Source organism: Oncorhynchus mykiss, chromosome 15 (genome assembly GCF_013265735.2).
Source record: "Oncorhynchus mykiss isolate Arlee chromosome 15, USDA_OmykA_1.1, whole genome shotgun sequence".
Classification (NCBI taxonomy): domain Eukaryota; kingdom Metazoa; phylum Chordata; class Actinopteri; order Salmoniformes; family Salmonidae; genus Oncorhynchus; species Oncorhynchus mykiss.
This window is the reverse complement of record NC_048579.1, coordinates 62,569,103-62,590,655: the sequence shown is the minus strand read 5'-3', so window position 1 is coordinate 62,590,655 and position 21,553 is coordinate 62,569,103. Positions and strand designations below refer to the sequence as shown.

Genomic DNA, 21,553 nt, shown 5'->3' with positions numbered 1-21,553 from the left:
GGACAGGTAAGATGGTTCAAATTGATGGGAAGATGGATGGAGCCAAATACAGGACCATTCTGGAAGAAAACCTGATGGAGTCTGCAAAAGACCTGAGACTGGGACGGAGATTTGTCTTCCAACAAGACAATGATCCAAAACATAAAGCACAATCTACAATGGAATGGTTCAAAAATAAACATATCCAGGTATTAGAATGGCCAAGTCAAAGTCCAGACCTGAATCCAATCGAGAATCTGTGGAAAGAACTGAAAACTGCTGTTCACAAATGCTCTCCATCCAACCTCACTGAGCTCGAGCTGTTTTGCAAGGAGGAATGGGAAAAAATTTCAGTCTCTCGATGTGCAAAACTGATAGAGACATACCCCAAGCGACTTACAGCTGTAATCGCAGCAAAAGGTGGCGCTACAAAGTATTAACTTAAGGGGGCTGAATAATTTTGCACGCCCAATTTTTCAGTTTTTGATTTGTTAAAAAAGTTTGAAATATCCAATAAATGTCGTTCCACTTCATGATTGTGTCCCACTTGTTGTTGATTCTTCACAAAAAAATACAGTTTTATATCTTTATGTTTGAAGCCTGAAATGTGGCAAAAGGTTGCAAAGTTCAAGGGGGCCGAATACTTTCGCAAGGCACTGTAAATGGGTGCATCTCAATTGTTTTCCTTGATTCGTCACATCCTCTCTGCCTGTCTCCTTCTAAAAATGAATTAGAGAGAAGGTACAAGGGGAGGAACCTCAGATGACCTCTAATGCCTTTTTTAGGTGAGAGTCGACACGAGGAATCAATGAAATTACAAGACTCCCAGACCAAAATCAGTACAAGTTGGAAAATTGAAGGAGTCAGATAAAACATGGGACATGAAAAAGGACAATCTCAACCAGTACATTTACAACCCAGTAAAGTATAGACCCGGAGACCAATGGTGATTAATGGTTGTACAAGTTGTGTTTATTCCATGTGATTTACAAGGATATAAATAATGACCAAAACGTACAAAATCTGTGTGCTGGAAGCCCAAGCCTATGTACATGAGTTAGTCAGCAGTGATGTCATCACCCTGTCCCAGCCCTCCCCAATACAATCTCTAGAACCATAGATTTTATTTTCAACTCTGACCTTTCCATTTTGGTACCTTGTCTCCAGTGCGATGTGCGGCAAATATTTGATTCCTTTATTTTTGTAAATGTTTTACTACATTACATGTATGAACAATGAGCTGGCAAAATATCTATGTACATTTAGAGAGGACTATGTATTCATCCAAAGAATACAGAAATACTGTGGTAAAATATTCCATCTGCTTGGAGTTATGAGTCTAGCCCCATGAGAAACAGATTGGTGTGTTGACCGGACACACCAATAATAATAATACAAATAATAGCTATTATTAATAATAAGGAGAGGAGCCATCTGAAATATTCACTCTCAGTATAGAACTATTATGCTATTTTTTAAAGGATGGCAATCATTCTCAAGCCCGGATTTTTTCATTTCAGCATATCATATAAAAATAATGTAACATTAAGAGTAGACAAGAATTGCACAAGAATAATCATAAGGTAATCTCATATGAAACATTTAAAACGTCCGGCATTAATATGAATATTTCTTTAATTGGGATGGATGGTGTTTTGCTCAGGTAGGCGGAGCCATCCTTTGTGATGCCACTTGGCACAGGGCTCACCTGTTGCATGGTGGTCCGGCACAGGGCTCACCTGTTGCATGGTGGTCCGGCACGGCCAATTCTATCCATGTTATTGTAGTATTGACCGTGAAACAAAACTTAAACAAGAGGAAAAGAGCCAACCAGAAGTCCTTTACCTTGTCCCCATTCAAATACACACAGTTGTCCGTTACAGTCCAGACCTTGGGTGACCGTGGTATAGAGTTCAAAGGTCAAGGTCCAATTGAATGCAGAACAGGGGCTAGAGTTGTGGCTGCTTCAATGAAAGTCTACATTCACATATCTGACTGACATCTGTTACTAAGCAGTCCCTTAACTGTGTGTGTGTGTGTGTGTGTGTACAGATAGTCCATGGGTCCAATGTTTGTGGTTTGTGGGAAGATATCCTCGTTTTGTAATCAACCTTAAACACCAAGTTCGTGAGAGTGTCCATGTTTGTAGTCCTTTGACACAGAGACAGAAGGGTCCACATTTGTAGTCCTTTTTGCATTGTGTGTGAGGGTCCATGTTTAAGGCTGGCTACATTCTTTGCATTCCACAGTAATAGACATGGGCGTCCGGCATTGCCCTGCGAATGAGATCACACCACTTATCCAGAGTCCCCAAACCCCACCTCCTATCCACCGGCCCCGCCCCTCCCTCATTACCAGTCAGTCCAAAATGGACTCCATGCGCCTCACAAGCCACAAGCTAAACCTTTTCAGCATTTCCCAACAAAACAAGTATAGAAAGAAAATGATGAATCTAATAATAACCTATTTTAAACAAATTCAATCTGGACACAGGTATAGCGTGTGGTTTAAAAACTATTCCGTCCTGTGTCAAAGGTCAATTAGTCTCAAATAAACAAACAACAATTTCTCAAAATATGTCTAAAAAAAATAATCTGCTGTAAAAATCAAAGACTGATATATGATAAAAACAGGAGTCTGTTGAACTAGCAACTTTTTATTTTTAAAGTAACATTTGCTACATCATCTCTCATAGCAGTCCATTATCCTCTCCAACTAGATGGAACTGATAAACAAATGTCCCTCCACTTTCCTCTGGGTTGCCAGTACTGGACAACAAAATCCCCCAAAACATCAACACGCAAACCTAGTGCTGGAGAATTGGCTTTGCTCTAAAAAACAACAAAGACAAAAAGACTGTTAGGGGTGGGGTTCTTAGCAGCATAATGGTCTAGATATTCTCATTCAGCTTGTCGAAGGGGTGAAAGGAGAGAGACAAAAAAGAAAAGCAAGGAGTGGAGGAACAGCAGTAGGAAGAGGAAAAACATGAGATATAACCAAATGGTTCCACCCCCCCCAGTCAGGAAAAAAAATAAGAGTGATTGACTGACTGACCAACCAACTGACTGCCTGCCTGACACATAGGAGGGGAGGGCTGACCATGGAAAATGGAAAAATAGAACTGACTGTTGCCCCCTACAGGTCTAGACAGAGAGGTGCACCATCACCCCAAGGGTAAAAGTTCATGCTCCGCCCCTGCAGGCAGGCTAAGGCGTCAACAGGACAAGGAAAGGGAGGGTGGGGAGAGAGCAAGAGAGAGGAGTGTGTGAGAGAGAGACACACAGCGCAGCGCCAAACGGCATCATGCAGAGGTTGCGGCGGAGCGGGTTTTTCGGCCAGTGAGGTCACACACGTCGCCGCATAAGAGGGTTGCTCGTGCCGTGCAGCTCCGTTGGGGGGCCTCTAGAGGGCCAGCTCTCTGCAAGGCACACACACAGGAGTGGACAGGCGGGTGGTATACGCTATTAGAAAATAGTGGTCTCATACTTGGTGTTCGCTCCTCTCTTGGCCTCCTGCCCTGGTTCCACTATCCACGGCACGTTGGCATGACCCTTCTGCTCCATCGACGGCTGCTCCATCTGAGAGAGGGAGAAGGAGTGAGAGTAGGGAGAGAGAGAGAGAGGATGGAGAGAGAGTAGGGAGAGAGATAGGATGGAGAGAGAGAGGGTTGGTTAAATGTTGTCAGAGAAAAAATGGGATAATAATACATGTCGAGAGAGAGAGAGAGAGAGAGAGAGAGAGAGAGAGAGAGAGAGAGAGAGAGAGAGAGAGAGAGAGAGAGAGAGGGGGGGGGTCTGTGGCTGAGAGAACAGGAGAGAGAAGGGTCTGGGGCTGAGAGAACAGTAGAGAGAGAGATAGGGGTCTGGGGCTGAGAGAACAGGAGAGAGAGAGAAGGGTCTGGGGCTGAGAGAACAGGAGATAGAGAGAGAAAGGTCTGGGCTGAGAGAACAGGATAGAGAGAGAGAGAAGGGGGCTGAGAGAACAGGAGAGAGAGAGAAGGGTCTGGGGCTGAGAGAGCAGGAGAGAGAGAGAGAGGGGTCTTGGGCTGAGAGAATAGGAGAGAGAGAGAGAGGGGTCTTGGGCTGAGAGAACTTGAGAGAGAGAGAGTGAGAGGGGTCTGGGGCTGAGAGAACAGGAGAGGGAGAGAGAGTGAGAGAGGGGTCTGGGGCTGAGAGAACAGGAGAGAGAGAGAGTGAGAGAGGGGTGTGGGGCTGAGAGAACAGGAGAGAGAGAGAGTGAGAGAGGGGTCTGGGGCTGAGAGAACAGGAGAGAGAGCGGTCTGGGGCTGAGAGAACAGGAGCGAGAGAGAGAGTGAGAGAGGGGTCTGGGGCTGAGAGAACAGGAGAGAGAGAGCACGGTCTGGGGCTGAGAGAACAGGAGAGAGAGAGAGTGAGAGAGGGGTCTGGGGCTGAGAGAACAGGAGAGAGAGAGAGGGGTCTGGGGCTGAGAGAACAGGAGAGAGAGAGAAGGGTCTGGGGCTGAGAGAACAGGAGAGAGAGAGAAGGGTCTAGGGCTGATAGAACAGGAGAGAGAGAGAAGGGTCTGGGGCTGAGAGAACAGGAGAGAGAGAGAAGGGTCTGGGGCTGAGAGAACAGGAGAGAGAGAGAAGGGTCTGGGGCTGAGAGAACAGGAGAGAGAGAGAAGGGTCTGGGGCTGAGAGAACAGGAGAGAGAGAGAGAGCGAGAGAGGGGTCTGGGGCTGAGAGAACAGGAGAGAGAGAGAGGGGTCTGGGGCTGAGAGAACAGGAGAGCGAGAGAAGGGTCTGGGGCTGAGAGAACAGGAGAGAGAGAGAGTTATAGTGGAGAGGCACGATCACAGACTTCCACACCGACACTTAAATATGGAGGCACTTGCTTTAGGTCTGAAAATATATTGTTGGCCTCATATCAACGTACGTATCACAATGTAGTTTAATGAGGAAAGAAAAGAAAACAGTATATAATATTACAAATAATCTCCGTACTCTAAACCCCACAACATCTTCCCATGGCTGAAAATGACTTGTTCAAGACCAGGCTATGCTCTTTCCCCATCAAAAGTTTACTTTTCAACAACCAATCAAAATTCTCATTCTGGTTGCCGAGGGTGCTTTCCTTCCACCACATTGGTCCGTGATAGACTAAAAGATGATTTGGGGAGTGGGTCCCTGCCTGTGAACACTGCAACGCTGAAACTGGAAGAACTTATGAACGCGCGCACACACACACGATCTGAGTGGAGTTGACAGAGGCAGGACCAACCACAGAGACAAACAAAAGATCTATAGAGTGATCAAAGTGTATGGAGACAAAACCAACAAAGAGAGCAGACAGTCAAGAGTAAGAAAGAAAGGAGAAGGGAGGAAGACCTGAAAGGGAACTTTGTGAGGGTGACGGAGGAGGAGTGGTGAAGGAGGAGGAAGAGGAGGGTGGAGAGGAGGCCGGTGGGGGGTGTATATGTGACCCAGCGACCAACGGCTAGAGGGGTACATGATGACCTATAGGGGGAGGAACACAGAGGTCACAGAGAGGTCAAAGGGGGCCTGCTCGGCAACGACACTGAAACCGTATGGTAACAGTTCAGTAACGTCATAGTAACACCACTGCAACGCCATAACAACACAGCTGCAGCGATGGTAACACCAGGGACACACCAAAGGAACACTTCATTCAGGCAGAAGAACACACACACACAAGGACGATGTAGAGAAAGGAGAAGGACGATGTAGAGAAAGGAGAAGGACGATGTAGAGAAAGGAGAAGGACGATGTAGAGAAAGGAGAAGGACGATGTAGAGAAAGGAGAAGGACGATGTAGAGAAAGGAGAAGGACGATGTAGAGAAAGGAGAAGGACGATGTAGAGAAAGGAGAAGGACGATGTAGAGAAAGGAGAACAAGACAGAGGAAGATTAAAAACTAAGCCGTATCTGTCCTACCAGGAGAGAAGGAGGAGAGGAGAGAAGGAGGAGGAGGAGGAGAGAAGAAGAAGAGAAGAGGAGAGAAGGAGAAGAGAAGGAGAAGAGGAGAGAAGGAGAAGAGGAGAGAAGGAGAGGAGAGAAGGAGAGGAGAGTAGAAGGAGAAGAGTAGGAGGAGAAGAGAGAGGGAGGAGAAAAGGAGGAGAGAAGGAGGAGGAGGAGGAGGAGAGAAGAAGAAGAGGAGAGGAGAAGAGGAGAGAAGGAGAAGAGGAGAGAATAAGGAGAAGAAGAGAGAAGGAGGAGAAGAGGAGAGAAGGAGGAGAAGAGGAGGAGAGTAGGAGAAGAGGAGAGAAGGAGAAGAGGAGAGAAGGAGAGGAGAGAAGGAGAGGAGAGTAGGAGGAGAAGAGGAGAGAAGGAGGAGAGTAGGAGGAGAAGAGAGAGGGAGGAGAAAAGGAGGAGAGAAGGAGGAGGAGGAGGAGGAGAGAAGAAGAAGAGGAGAGGAGAAGAGGAGAGAAGGAGAAGAGGAGAGAATAAGGAGAAGAAGAGAGAAGGAGGAGAAGAGGAGAGAAGGAGGAGAAGAGGAGGAGAGTAGGAGAGAAGGAAGAGGAGAGAAGGAGGAGAAGAGGAGGAGGATAGGAGGAGAAGAGGCGGAGGAAAGGAGAGAGGAGGAGAGGAGGAACAGTAATCCACAGGTTTACACAGACATAGACAAGTGCTGCAAAATAATGACTGTGAACAGCTGTTGGAGGGAATATTAAGTGAATCCTGCAGCATGCTTCACTGTAGTTCCCTCCGCAGCACTACACAAGCCATTAACTACATTACCCACACACACAACACAAACACACGCGCACACACACATGCAGGCATATGCTCAAAAGCACACACACACAGACACTTTCAGGACGGGCGGTTTAATGGTTAATGTAACAGCAGCGGAGTCATGCCATCGTTCATCTCTGTGACATGAGCACACACACAAACACACACAGAACACACACACAATGAGACAGAGGGAAAGAAAACCTCACATCTCCAACCCACTAGATAAGACAATTACAATTTTAGATAGCAGCACTACTATGACCACATATATTATACAACCTCCAACAGCACAGAGAGAGAGACTAAGCTGTCCCCTGACTCATTTTACCTGTCCCCTGACTCATTTTACCTGTCCCCTGACTTACTTTCACCTGTCCCCTGACTCACTTTACCTGTCCCCCGACTCACTTTACCTGTCCCCCGACTCACTTTACCTGTCCCCCGACTCACTTTACCTGTCCCCCGACTCACTTTACCTGTCCCCTGACTCACCTTTACCTGTCCCCCGACTCACTTTACCTGTCCCCCGACTCACTTTACCTGTCCCCCGACTCACTTTACCTGTCCCCCGACTCACTTTACCTGTCCCCCGACTCACTTTACCTGTCCCCCGACTCACTTTACCTGTCCCCCGACTCACTTTACCTGTCCCCCGACTCACTTTACCTGTCCCCCGACTCACTTTACCTGTCCCCTGACTCACTTTATCTGTCCCCTGACTCACTTTACCTGTCCCCTGACTCACTTTACCTGTCCCCCGACTCACTTTACCTGTCCCCCGACTCACTTTACCTGTCCCCCGACTCACTTTACCTGTCCCCCGACTCACTTTACCTGTCCCCCGACTCACTTTACCTGTCCCCCGACTCACTTTACCTGTCCCCCGACTCACTTTACCTGTCCCCCGACTCACTTTACCTGTCCCCCGACTCACTTTACCTGTCCCCTGACTCACTTTATCTGTCCCCTGACTCACTTTACCTGTCCCCTGACTCACTTTACCTGTCCCCTGACTCACTTTATCTGTCCCCTGACTCAATTTACCTGTCCCCTGACTCACTTTACCTGTCCCCTGACTCACTTTACCTGTCCCCTGACTCACTTTACCTGTCCCCTGACTCACTTTATCTGTCCCCTGACCCACTTTACCTGTCCCCTGACTCACTTTACCTGTCCCCTGACTCACTTTACCTGTCCCCTGACTCACTTTATCTGTCCCCTGACCCACTTTACCTGTCCCCTGACTCAATTTACCTGTCCCCTGACTCACTTTACCTGTCCCCTGACTCACTTTATCTGTCCCCTGACCCACTTTACCTGTCCCCTGACTCACTTTACCTGTCCCCTGACTCACTTTACCTGTCCCCTGACTCACTTTACCTGTCCCCTGACTCACTTTACCTGTCCCCTGACTCACTTTACCTGTCCCCTGACTCACTTTACCTGTCCCCTGACTCACTTTACCTGTCCCCTGACTCACTTTACCTGTCCCCTGACTCAATTTACCTGTCCCCTGACTCAATTTACCTGTCCCCTGACTCACTTTACCTGTCCCCTGACTCACTTTATATGTCCCCTGACTCACTGTACCTGTCCCCTGACTCACTTTACCTGTCCCCTGACTCACTTTACCTGTCCCCTGACTCAATTTACCTGTCCCCTGACTCACTTTCTGGAAGGGGACATTAGTACTGTCTTCTGTACATGAGAAGCCAGCACAAATAGCACTTACCTCACTCATAGGATGCTTCCCAAATGGCATCCTATTTCCTTTAAAGTGCACTACGTTTGACCAGGGCCCATGCAATATATAGGGAATAGTGTGCCACATTTGGGCCGTGACCATACTCATATATCTTGGCCAGGTCGCAATTGTAAATGAGAACTTGTTCTCAACTTGCCTACCTGGTTAAATAAAGGTGAAATAAAATAAATTAAAAAAAATATAGCCCAGTAAATCCACATGGGAACACTATACAGAATAATGCTTTTAAGGCTCCAGTGGTGTACAGTGCATGTCTAAGGTAAATCTAACTGTCCGTCTAGGTCTATTTTAAAGCTCCAGGAACTGGAATCCAAGGGGAGGCTGTGGGGAGAGGAGGCTGACAGACAGGCACTGTGGCTGGGGTAGATGGCTCTGGCAACGTCTACCTGCGTGGGACTGGGAGAGAGCCATGGACAGAGCCAACACTAATACACACATAGCTGAGAGATGCACACACACCCATAAAGCTGAGATGCGCGCGCGTACACACACACACACACACACACACACACACACACACACACACACACACTGTGAGCAGGGCTGGGCTCCACAGAGCTCTATGTAAACAGCCCTCATCAATCACCCAGGGCTGTAAGAGACTGCAGGGAGAGAAAGATAAAGTGGGTCTTTTACAGATCAAACATCCATCTACACCCGTGATGTAGTGGTCAGAAAATAGGTGGGTAAACTCTGATCGCAGTGAAAAAAGTAACGCTTCCTTTTCTTTCAATGCATTATTCCATAAAAGGTGGGTAAAATGTGTTTACTTTCATTTACCCTCTACTACACCTCCGACCCGCACCTCCGACCCACACCTCTGACCTACACCTCTGACCTACACCTCTGACCTACACTACAAGCTCAGTGTGGCCAAGACACACACACACACACACTACAACCATCGATAACCACAACAGATCACTTTGAAAAAGGAGTGAGTTAACGCTAAACACACCAACACTCACAATAACATGCTAACACTGATAACAAAGCTAACAAAGGCATTGAAGGAGCTTAGAGATGTTCACTCTAATGTACCTGTACTGGAAACAGAGAACAGGTGAGAGGTCATGGGAGACACTATAGGCTAGTGGATGTTGATGAGAGGTGAAAGGTGAGAGGTCATAGGAAAGGGAAGTAGTTGTGTGATGGGGAGGGTTGGCTGCAGTATTATCTGGGACTTATAAAGGCTTATGTTGACAGGTGAAAGGTGAGAGGTCGTGGAACATCGTGGTATAGGAGCTTACAGTTGGTCTAGACAGTACGGTATGGCTCGCACAGAGGTGTTGACGAAAGGTGAGAGGTCGTGGTGGAGGTTGTAGTAGAGGGTAAAGGTTAAACGGAGGGTATAAACTAGTGTCATTACTCACAGACTTGCGGATGTTGACGCGGGGCTTGGGGACGGGCTTGTTGGGCTTGATGTCAAAGCTCTCTGGCAGCGTGGAGGAGCCATGGCCACTCTTCCTGGCCTGTAGGGCCAGCTGGTAGGCTACTTCAAAGGCCTGGCCCAGGGTCAGGATGATCTCATATGCCAGGTTCTGTTAAAAACACACACACACAAACACACACAAACACGCATGCACCCACACACACGAAATGTCAATGCGCACGCACTTACGCACACACACAAGCAAACACACACTATGTAAAATCTGCCATTTCATCACAACAGTAGTTCTCAAACAAGGAAGTAACTAATTAATAAAGCCACTTGTCCCCCTCACAGACAGAGGGTGCTGTGTGTGTGTGTGTGACTCACCACGTCGACCTCCTCACAGACAGTGTGTGTGACTCACCACGTCGACCTCCTCACAGACAGTGTGTGTGACTCACCACGTCGACCTCCTCACAGACAGTGTGTGTGACTCACCATGTCGACCTCCTCACAGACAGTGTGTGTGACTCACCACGTCGACCTCCTCACAGACAGTGTGTGTGACTCACCACGTCGACCTCCTCACAGACAGTGTGTGTGACTCACCACGTCGACCTCCTCACAGACAGTGTGTGTGACTCACCACGTCGACCTCCTCACAGACAGTGTGTGTGACTCACCACGTCGACCTCCTCACAGACAGTGTGTGTGACTCACCACGTCGACCTCCTCACAGACAGTGTGTGTGACTCACCACGTCAACCTCCTCACAGACAGTGTGTGTGACTCACCACGTCGAAGGCAGTGAAGACATGGCAGTAGTGGTGGCTGGACTTGAGGTCTTTGGTGATGTAGGCAAACGTGGACAGATCCTCAGGATCCTGGGCCGCACATGAGATGTTACGGATCTCATGCTCAGCTATGATGTTCTAGAGAGAGAGACAGAGGAAGAGACGATGGAGAGAGAGAGAGAGAGAGAGAGGGAAGGAAGGAAGGAGAGAGTGTGGGAGAGATACAGAGAGAGAGACAGGGAGAGAGAAAGACCGAGAAAGAGAGAGAGAGACAGGGAGAGAGAAAGACCGAGAAAGAGAGAGAGACAGGGAGAGAGAAAGACACAGAGAGAGAGAAAGACACAGAGAGAAAGACAGAGAGAGAGCGGGAGGGAGGGAGGGAAGGAGAGTGAGACAGAGAGAGAGAGAAAGACAGAGAGAGAGAGAGAGAGGGAGGGAAGGAAGGAGAGTGAGACAGAGAAAGACAGCGAGAGCAAGAGAGAGAGAGAGAGGGTTGGAGATCTTTAGAGAAAGCTTATGTGATGGAAGTTCACTGTTCATCTTGTGAAACTGACAATGTTATTTTTTGCTTCCACCCAGTGCTGTTCAGTTCTTACTCTCAGTAATGGTGCTTCCACCCAGTGCTGTTCAGTTCTTACTCTCAGTAATGGTGTTTCCACCCGGTGCTGTTCAGTTCTTACTCTCAGTAATGGTGCTTCCACCCAGTGCTGTTCAGTTCTTACTCTCAGTAATGGTGCTTCCACCCAGTGCTGTTCAGTTCTTACTCTCAGTAATGGTGTTTCCACCCGGTGCTGTTCAGTTCTTACTCTCAGTAATGGTGTTTCCACCCGGTGCTGTTCAGTTCTTACTCTCAGTAATGGTGCTTCCACCCAGTGCTGTTCAGTTCTTACTCTCAGTAATGGTGCTTCCACCCGGCGCTGTTCAGTTCTTACTCTCAGTAATGGTGCTTCCACCCGGTGCTGTTCAGTTCTTACTCTCAGTAATGGTGCTTCCACCCAGTGCTGTTCAGTTCTTACTCTCAGTAATGGTGCTTCCACCCGGTGCTGTTCAGTTCTTACTCTCAGTAATGGTGCTTCCACCCGGTGCTGTTCAGTTCTTACTCTCAGTAATGGTGCTTCCACCACGGTGCTGTTCAGTTCTTACTCTCAGTAATGGTGCTTCCACCCGGTGCTGTTCAGTTCTTACTCTCAGTAATGGTGCTTCCACCCGGTGCTGTTCAGTTCTTACTCTCAGTAATGGTGCTTCCACCCAGTGCTGTTCAGTTCTTACTCTCAGTAATGGTGCTTCCACCCGGTGCTGTTCAGTTCTTACTCTCAGTAATGGTGCTTCCACCCGGTGCTGTTCAGTTCTTACTCTCAGTAATGGTGCTTCCACCACGGTGCTGTTCAGTTCTTACTCTCAGTAATGGTGCTTCCACCCAGTGCTGTTCAGTTCTTACTCTCAGTAATGGTGCTTCCACCCGGTGCTGTTCAGTTCTTACTCTCAGTAATGGTGCTTCCATCCGGTGCTGTTCAGTTCTTACTCTCAGTAATGTTGCTTCCACCCGGTGCTGTTCAGTTCTTACTCTCAGTAATGGTGCTTCCACCCGGTGCTGTTCAGTTCTTACTCTCAGTAATGGTGCTTCCACCCGGTGCTGTTCAGTTCTTACTCTCAGTAATGGTGCTTCCACCCGGTGCTGTTCAGTTCTTACTCTCAGTAATGGTGCCGGAGGAAAGAAAGCCTCTCACCTTGTTTGTAGCGTCGATGAACTTGACTCCCTTGTAGGAGACGGACAGAACAATGGTCGGGACTTTCTTCATCTGTTCTGTAGACTTCTGTAGAGTGGAGAGAGAGACGGAGAGAGAAAGAGGGGGAAAAGAAGAGTCTGAGTTAACATTTGATGTCAATTAGACTGATGGCCACCAACACAAGGCTAATAAGACGGTCTCACCGTCTCCCTTCACAGCAGAACGATAAAACCCTGCAAAAAGAATCTCTTCACAATATAATACCATTTTAGAGAGAGTGGGGACTACGGTTGCAAAACTTTCAATAAATTCCCCGTTTTTTTTTTCAGCAATCCTGGGTTGGAGGATTCTGGATTTACGACTTATTCCCTCCTGATTCCGTGAATCCTCAAACCGGGATTTCGGGAAAGGCAGGGAATTTATTGAACGTTTCTGGAATTGTGCAATCCCAGTGGGGACAGATAGAGATGAGAGCTCAACAAAGCTTATAACGAGATAGAATAAAAGAGGGAAGGGGTGGGAAGAGAGAGAGAGAAAGATGAAATAAACACAAGCTTATAACTAAGCAGAAAAAGAGGGAGATAGGGATGAGATCACTGCACAGAGAGAACCAGCCTATCAACACACTCTCCTCTTTACTAGCAGAATCAATTCCAATCTTCTCAAAGTTCAAAGGTTACCCCGTGCCTTATGGAAAACAATGGGTGCAAATTACATTTTCAAAACGTATAGATTTCCCCCTTGGAGGTCCAATATAACTATCAGCTTTCAACCCATAAATATTCCTCCTATATTCCTTTCTTATTTCTATTCCCACCCAGACTTACTATCACCCGCTCTAGTCTGACAGCGGCATGTTTCTTTCTATTCCCACCCAGACCTACTATCACCCGCTCTAGTCTGACAGCGGCATGTTTCTTTCTATTCCCACCCAGATTTACTATCACCCGCTCTAGTCTGACAGCGGCATGTTTCTTTCTATTCCCACCCAGACTTACTATCACCCGCTCTAGTCTGACAGCGGCATGTTTCTTTCTATTCCCACCCAGACTTACTATCACCCGCTCTAGTCTGACAGCGGCATGTTTCTCTCTATTCCCACCCAGACTTACTATCACCCGCTCTAGTCTGACAGCGGCATGTTTCTTTCTATTCCCACCCAGACTTACTATCACCCGCTCTAGTCTGACAGCGGCATGTTTCTTTCTATTCCCACCCAGACCTACTATCACCCGCTCTAGTCTGACAGCGGCATGTTTCTTTCTATTCCCACCCAGACTTACTATCACCCGCTCTAGTCTGACAGCGGCATGTTTCTTTCTATTCCCACCCAGACTTACTATCACCCGCTCTAGTCTGACAGCGGCATGTTTCTTTCTATTCCCACCCAGACCTACTATCACCCGCTCTAGTCTGACAGCGGCATGTTTCTTTCTATTCCCACCCAGACCTACTATCACCCGCTCTAGTCTGACAGCGGCATGTTTCTTTCTATTCCCACCCAGACTTACTATCACCCGCTCTAGTCTGACAGCGGCATGTTTCTTTCTATTCCCACCCAGACCTACTATCACCCACTCTAGTCTGACAGCGGCATGTTTCTTTCTATTCCCACCCAGACCTACTATCACCCGCTCTAGTCTGACAGCGGCATGTTTCTTTCTATTCCCACCCAGACCTACTATCACCCGCTCTAGTCTGACAGCGGCATGTTTCTTTCTATTCCCACCCAGACTTACTATCACCCGCTCTAGTCTGACAGCGGCATGTTTCTTTCTATTCCCACCCAGACCTACTATCACCCACTCTAGTCTGACAGCGGCATGTTTCTTTCTATTCCCACCCAGACCTACTATCACCCGCTCTAGTCTGACAGCGGCATGTTTCTTTCTATTCCCACCCAGACCTACTATCACCCACTCTAGTCTGACAGCGGCATGTTTCTTTCTATTCCCACCCAGACCTACTATCACCCACTCTAGTCTGACAGCGGCATGTTTCTTTCTATTCCCACCCAGACCTACTATCACCCACTCTAGTCTGACAGCGGCATGTTTCTTTCTATTCCCACCCAGACTTACTATCACCCGCTCTAGTCTGACAGCGGCATGTTTCTTTCTATTCCCACCCAGACTTACTATCACCCGCTCTAGTCTGACAGCGGCATGTTTCTTTCTATTCCCACCCAGACCTACTATCACCCGCTCTAGTCTGACAGCGGCATGTTTCTTTCTATTCCCACCCAGACTTACTATCACCCGCTCTAGTCTGACAGCGGCATGTTTCTCTCTATTCCCACCCAGACCTACTATCACCCGCTCTAGTCTGACAGCGGCATGTTTCTTTCTATTCCCACCCAGACTTACTATCACCCGCTCTAGTCTGACAGCGGCATGTTTCTTTCTATTCCCACCCAGACCTACTATCACCCACTCTAGTCTGACAGCGGCATGTTTCTTTCTATTCCCACCCAGACTTACTATCACCCGCTCTAGTCTGACAGCGGCATGTTTCTTTCTATTCCCACCCAGACCTACTATCACCCGCTCTAGTCTGACAGCGGCATGTTTCTTTCTATTCCCACCCAGACCTACTATCACCCACTCTAGTCTGACAGCGGCATGTTTCTCTCTATTCCCACCCAGACCTACTATCACCCGCTCTAGTCTGACAGCGGCATGTTTCTTTCTATTCCCACCCAGACCTACTATCACCCGCTCTAGTCTGACAGCGGCATGTTTCTCTCTATTCCCACCCAGACTTACTATCACCCGCTCTAGTCTGACAGCGGCATGTTTATTTCTATTCCCACCCAGACTTACTATCACCCGCTCTAGTCTGACAGCGGCATGTTTCTTTCTATTCCCACCCAGACCTACTATCACCCGCTCTAGTCTGACAGCGGCATGTTTCTTTCTATTCCCACCCAGACTTACTATCACCCGCTCTAGTCTGACAGCGGCATGTTTCTTTCTATTCCCACCCAGACCTACTATCACCCACTCTAGTCTGACAGCGGCATGTTTCTCTCTATTCCCACCCAGACTTACTATCACCCGCTCTAGTCTTACAGCGGCATGTTTCTTTCTATTCCCACCCAGACCTACTATCACCCGCTCTAGTCTGACAGCGGCATGTTTCTCTCTATTCCCACCCAGACTTACTATCACCCGCTCTAGTCTGACAGCGGCATGTTTCTTTCTATTCCCACCCAGACTTACTATCACCCGCTCTAGTCTGACAGCGGCATGTTTCTTTCTATTCCCACCCAGACTTACTATCACCCACTCTAGTCTGACAGCGGCATGTTTCTTTCTATTCCCACCCAGACTTACTATCACCCGCTCTAGTCTGACAGCGGCATGTTTTTTCTATTCCCACCCAGACCTACTATAACCCGCTCTAGTCTGACAGCGGCATGTTTCTTTCTATTCCCACCCAGACTTACTATCACCCGCTCTAGTCTGACAGCGGCATGTTTCTTTCTATTCCCACCCAGACTTACTATCACCCGCTCTAGTCTGACAGCGGCATGTTTCTTTCTATTCCCACCCAGACTTACTATCACCCGCTCTAGTCTGACAGCGGCATGTTTCTTTCTATTCCCACCCAGACTTACTATCACCCGCTCTAGTCTGACAGCGGCATGTTTCTTTCTATTCCCACCCAGATTTACTATCACCCGCTCTAGTCTGACAGCGGCATGTTTCTTTCTATTCCCACCCAGACTTACTATCACCCGCTCTAGTCTGACAGCGGCATGTTTCTTTCTATTCCCACCCAGACCTACTATCACCCGCTCTAGTCTGACAGCGGCATGTTTCTTTCTATTCCCACCCAGATTTACTATCACCCGCTCTAGTCTGACAGCGGCATGTTTCTTTCTATTCCCACCCAGACTTACTATCACCCGCTCTAGTCTGACAGCGGCATGTTTCTTTCTATTCCCACCCAGACTTACTATCACCCGCTCTAGTCTGACAGCGGCATGTTTCTTTCTATTCCCACCCAGACTTACTATCACCCGCTCTAGTCTGACAGCGGCATGTTTCTTTCTATTCCCACCCAGACTTACTATCACCCGCTCTAGTCTGACAGCGGCATGTTTCTTTCTATTCCCACCCAGACCTACTATCACCCGCTCTAGTCTGACAGCGGCATGTTTCTTTCTATTCCCACCCAGACTTACTATCACCCGCTCTAGTCTGACAGCGGCATATTTCTTTCTATTCCCACCCAGACTTACTATCACCCGCTCTAGTCTGACAGCGGCATGTTTCTTTCTATTCCCACCCAGACTTACTATCACCCGCTCTAGTCTGACAGCGGCATGTTTCTTTCTATTCCCACCCAGACTTACTATCACCCGCTCTAGTCTGACAGCGGCATGTTTCTTTCTATTCCCACCCAGACTTACTATCACCCGCTCTAGTCTGACAGCGGCATGTTTCTTTCTATTCCCACCCAGACTTACTATCACCCGCTCTAGTCTGACAGCGGCATGTTTCTTTCTATTCCCACCCAGACTTACTATCACCCGCTCTAGTCTGACAGCGGCATGTTTCTTTCTATTCCCACCCAGACTTACTATCACCCGCTCTAGTCTGACAGCGGCATGTTTCTTTCTATTCCCACCCAGACCTACTATCACCCGCTCTAGTCTTACAGCGGCATGTTTCTTTCTATTCCCACCCAGACTTACTATCACCCGCTCTAGTCTGACAGCGGCATGTTTCTTTCTATTCCCACCCAGACCTACTATCACCCGCTCTAGTCTGACAGCGGCATGTTTCTTTCTATTCCCACCCAGACTTACTATCACCCGCTCTAGTCTGACAGCGGCATGTTTCTTTCTATTCCCACCCAGACTTACTATCACCCGCTCTAGTCTGACAGCGGCATGTTTCTTTCTATTCCCACCCAGACTTACTATCACCCGCTCTAGTCTGACAGCGGCATGTTTCTTTCTATTCCCACCCAGACTTACTATCACCCGTCCTAGTCTGACAGCGGCATGTTTCTTTCTATTCCCACCCAGACCTACTATCACCCGCTCTAGTCTGACAGCGGCATGTTTCTTTCTATTCCCACCCAGACTTACTATCACCCGCTCTAGTCTGACAGCGGCATGTTTCTTTCTATTCCCACCCAGACTTACTATCACCCGCTCTAGTCTGACAGCGGCATGTTTCTTTCTATTCCCACCCAGACTTACTATCACCCGCTCTAGTCTGACAGCGGCATGTTTCTTTCTATTCCCACCAGGACTTACTATCACCCGCTCTAGTCTTACAGCGGCATGTTTCTTTCTATTCCCACCCAGACCTACTATCACCCGCTCTAGTCTGACAGCGGCATGTTTTTTCTATTCCCACCCAGACTTACTATCACCCGCTCTAGTCTGACAGCGGCATGTTTCTTTCTATTCCCACCCAGACTTACTATCACCCGCTCTAGTCTGACAGCGGCATGTTTCTTTCTATTCCCACCCAGACTTACTATCACCCGCTCTACTCTGACAGCGGCATGTTTCTTTCTATTCCCACCCAGACTTACTATCACCCGCTCTAGTCTGACAGCGGCATGTTTCTTTCTATTCCCACCCAGACTTACTATCACCCGCTCTAGTCTGACAGCGGCATGTTTCTTTCTATTCCCACCCAGACTTACTATCACCCGCTCTAGTCTGACAGCGGCATGTTTCTTTCTATTCCCACCCAGACTTACTATCACCTGCTCTAGTCTGACAGCGGCATGTTTCTTTCTATTCCCACCCAGACTTACTATCACCCGCTCTAGTCTGACAGCGGCATGTTTATTTCTATTCCCACCCAGACTTACTATCACCCGCTCTAGTCTGACAGCGGCATGTTTCTTTCTATTCCCACCCAGACTTACTATCACCCGCTCTAGTCTGACAGCGGCATGTTTCTTTCTATTCCCACCCAGACTTACTATCACCCGCTCTAGTCTGACAGCGGCATGTTTCTTTCTATTCCCACCCAGACTTACTATCACCCGCTCTAGTCTTACAGCGGCATGTTTCTTTCTATTCCCACCCAGACTTACTATCACCCGCTCTAGTCTGACAGCGGCATGTTTCTTTCTATTCCCACCCAGACTTACTATCACCCGCTCTAGTCTTACAGCGGCATGTTTCTTTCTATTCCCACCCAGACTTACTATCACCCGCTCTAGTCTGACAGCGGCATGTTTCTTTCTATTCCCACCCAGACCTACTATCACCCGCTCTAGTCTGACAGCGGCATGTTTCTTTCTATTCCCACCCAGACTTACTATCACCCGCTCTAGTCTTACAGCGGCATGTTTCTTTCTATTCCCACCCAGACTTACTATCACCCGCTCTAGTCTGACAGCGGCATGTTTCTTTCTATTCCCACCCAGACTTACTATCACCCGCTCTAGTCTGACAGCGGCATGTTTCTTTCTATTCCCACCCAGACCTACTATCACCCGCTCTAGTCTTACAGCGGCATGTTTCTTTCTATTCCCACCCAGACTTACTATCACCCGCTCTAGTCTGACAGCGGCATGTTTCTTTCTATTCCCACCCAGACCTACTATCACCCGCTCTAGTCTGACAGCGGCATGTTTCTTTCTATTCCCACCCAGACCTACTATCACCCGCTCTAGTCTGACAGCGGCATGTTTCTTTCTATTCCCACCCAGACTTACTATCACCCGCTCTAGTCTGACAGCGGCATGTTTCTTTCTATTCCCACCCAGACTTACTATCACCCGCTCTAGTCTTACAGCGGCATGTTTCTTTCTATTCCCACCCAGACTTACTATCACCCGCTCTAGTCTGACAGCGGCATGTTTCTTTCCCCTTCTCCCATTGTTAAGCTCATTGTGCGCTGCCGCAGTGGGGAATGATGTGACTTCAAATCACTATCACCCTAGTACCATTATTCCACCTGTCAGGGATTACATATACTCAACAGATCCTGTATGAATTCCTCTTCTCCCCCCCCCCCCTGCTCCCCCCCTGCTCTCACTCTCTGTGTTTCTTCAACATCAGCATATTTCTAGTGCAGCGGTTCCCTGTCAAGATCACGGGCTTATGAGGGCCGACAAACGCAGCGCTGCGAGACACAAAGACAGACGACGAGAGAGCAGAGGGAATTACATATGCATATGGACCATGTTGATACTGTGTCCACAAGCATGGAAATATAGAGAGAAAAGAGGAAGAGTGCTGGAGAAGGGGGGGGGGTATAACAGGACGCAGGTACAGTAGGTACATCGAGAGCAGAGCTCCAAATTTAATGACCCTTGAAGTCTGACAATAAAAACAACAGCATCAATTGTTTTGGCAGATCAAGATAAACCGAGGGAGGGAGGGGGAGAGGGAGAGGTAGAGAGAGGGAGGGAGGGAGAGAGAGGGAGAGGCTCTCTGAGGTGTCTGCAGCATGGTGAGCTGTCTGCTCTCAGATGTGACAAAACAGATAAAGATGAGGAGAAGAAAGGATGTTGCGGGGCAGGCATAGTACACATATTAATAGTCTGCTTCCGCACTTCCACACTGCAGTAACTCAGTAGAGAGAGAGGAGAGAGAGAGAGAGGGGAGGAGAGAGAGAGAGAGAGGAGGTGAATGAAAGTGAAAGAGAATAAAAGAGAGCAGAAGAGATGGAGGTGAATCCAGGTTAAAAATGAGACTACAGTGGTGGTTAAAGTGGGCCTAGTTTCTCTCTCTGGGTGGTAGTGATGTGCCAGGCCCTCTTACCCTCATCTTGGAGCAGGCGTCTTGTGTTGACTCTGTTCCTCTCAGCTCTTTCACCAGCATGGAGCCCAGGTACTGTCAGAGACATAAAGGTTAGCATTCACATTCCATCCTAGAGCTATTAGACAGACACATGAAGGATCATAGAATTATTCAATGTAAGATGGAAACTTAAAAGCCAGTCGCATAATAACGCAGTGCTTTCTGATGTGACGAAAACAACCTGGAAATCCCCAGAGGAGTGTAAACAGGGCTGGGGCGGGCAGGAAATGTGCAAAGTGGGGAGGTCAATAAGTGAGGACCTGGTTCGTGAGGACACAGACCCAATTTAATAAAGGTGGTGTTTATGGGGACAGTACTTACGGGGACATTAGGGCTAAAGGGATGTAATGGGTGTACGATTAACGGCTCAGCGCGCCCACTGTTGATTTGAGAGCTAAAAGCCCCAAAGAGGATTTTTTATAGGATGTTCTGACACCCAAAGTGCAAACATTGATCCTTTTATACCTCGACCCCCTGACCCTAAATCATTTACCCTTCAGGATATGCTTTTGAAAAATGTCCCGGCAAAACGATCCACCTAATCTTACCCTTCGTCAAAAGATAACAAATACATTGCATTAGCTTAACGGTAAAACAACCACACCCTGATTTCTCTCCTATTTTAAGTGCAGTAGAATGAATGAGTAATTTCTTTATGGGAGGTAGGCTGGTGGTTGTAGTGGGGTTGTCTGGGCTGGTTACTGCTCTGTCTGGCTCTGTTGTTAATAATGCTACGGTATCAAGGGAAAGTCGTCTGTTCTCGTATAGAGAACACTGTAATAACGTTACAAACCTCCAAGAAGCCCCTGTCTCTGGGTGTGTGTTTGTGAATATGTGTGTGTGTGTGCGCGCGCGCACGCGCATCATTGTGAAAACAAACAGTAGTGTCGTCTGAGGCTGAAAACGTTACAGAGAACATAGTAATAACATTACAGAGTGAAAGCGCTACAGGGCTTTGGGGAATCAGTATTGACCGATTATACAGTTCGGATTATGTGTGTCATTCTAGCCATGTAAGGATGACGTAAGACAGCGGTCAAAAGAACATAATCTGAAGAGGACACAATGTGATAACGTTGGAGCAACATCTTAGCAATGTTTCCCTTTAAGAGTACAACAGTGCATTCATTAAAGGGAGTGCATTTTCTTGTTTCTCCTGTGTTAAAATTACATTCAACAACCATCACGCCCTAGAAATGGACAACAAAATCATGCTCGACACTAATCCCAAAAGCGTTGAAATAACGTTAGGACATTGTCTGGTGTATTAAAGAAGGTATGTTATACAGTGGGGCAAAAAAGTCTTTAGTCAGCCACCATTGTGCAAGTTCTCCCACTTAAAAAGATGAGAGAGGCCTGTAATTTTCATCATAGGTACACTTCAACTATGACAGACAAAATGACAACAA

The 21,553-nt window shown here is 47.8% G+C and overlaps 1 protein-coding gene across 5 annotated transcripts in view; it reads right to left on the bottom strand.

Moving 5' to 3' along the window:
• Positions 1-923: 923 nt before the first annotated feature.
• LOC110490567 (ankyrin repeat and sterile alpha motif domain-containing protein 1B) overlaps positions 924-21,553 on the bottom strand; it is a 358,461-nt gene continuing 337,831 nt past the window's right edge. For 3 of the 5 annotated variants that reach the window (XM_036944930.1, XM_036944933.1, XM_036944934.1), the window contains 6 exons: positions 20,106-20,177; positions 12,359-12,445; positions 10,632-10,769; positions 9,836-10,003; positions 3,466-3,557; positions 924-2,255 (listed from right to left, as the gene is read on the bottom strand). In XM_036944930.1, coding sequence (XP_036800825.1) covers positions 2,207-2,255; positions 3,466-3,557; positions 9,836-10,003; positions 10,632-10,769; positions 12,359-12,445; positions 20,106-20,177 — 606 coding nt within the window. In that variant the 3' untranslated portion in view covers positions 924-2,206. Of the gene's footprint in view, positions 3,558-9,835; positions 10,004-10,631; positions 10,770-12,358; positions 12,446-20,105; positions 20,178-21,553 lie in introns of all 5 variants that reach the window. The other 2 variants (XM_036944931.1, XM_036944932.1) reach the window with 2 other exon arrangements.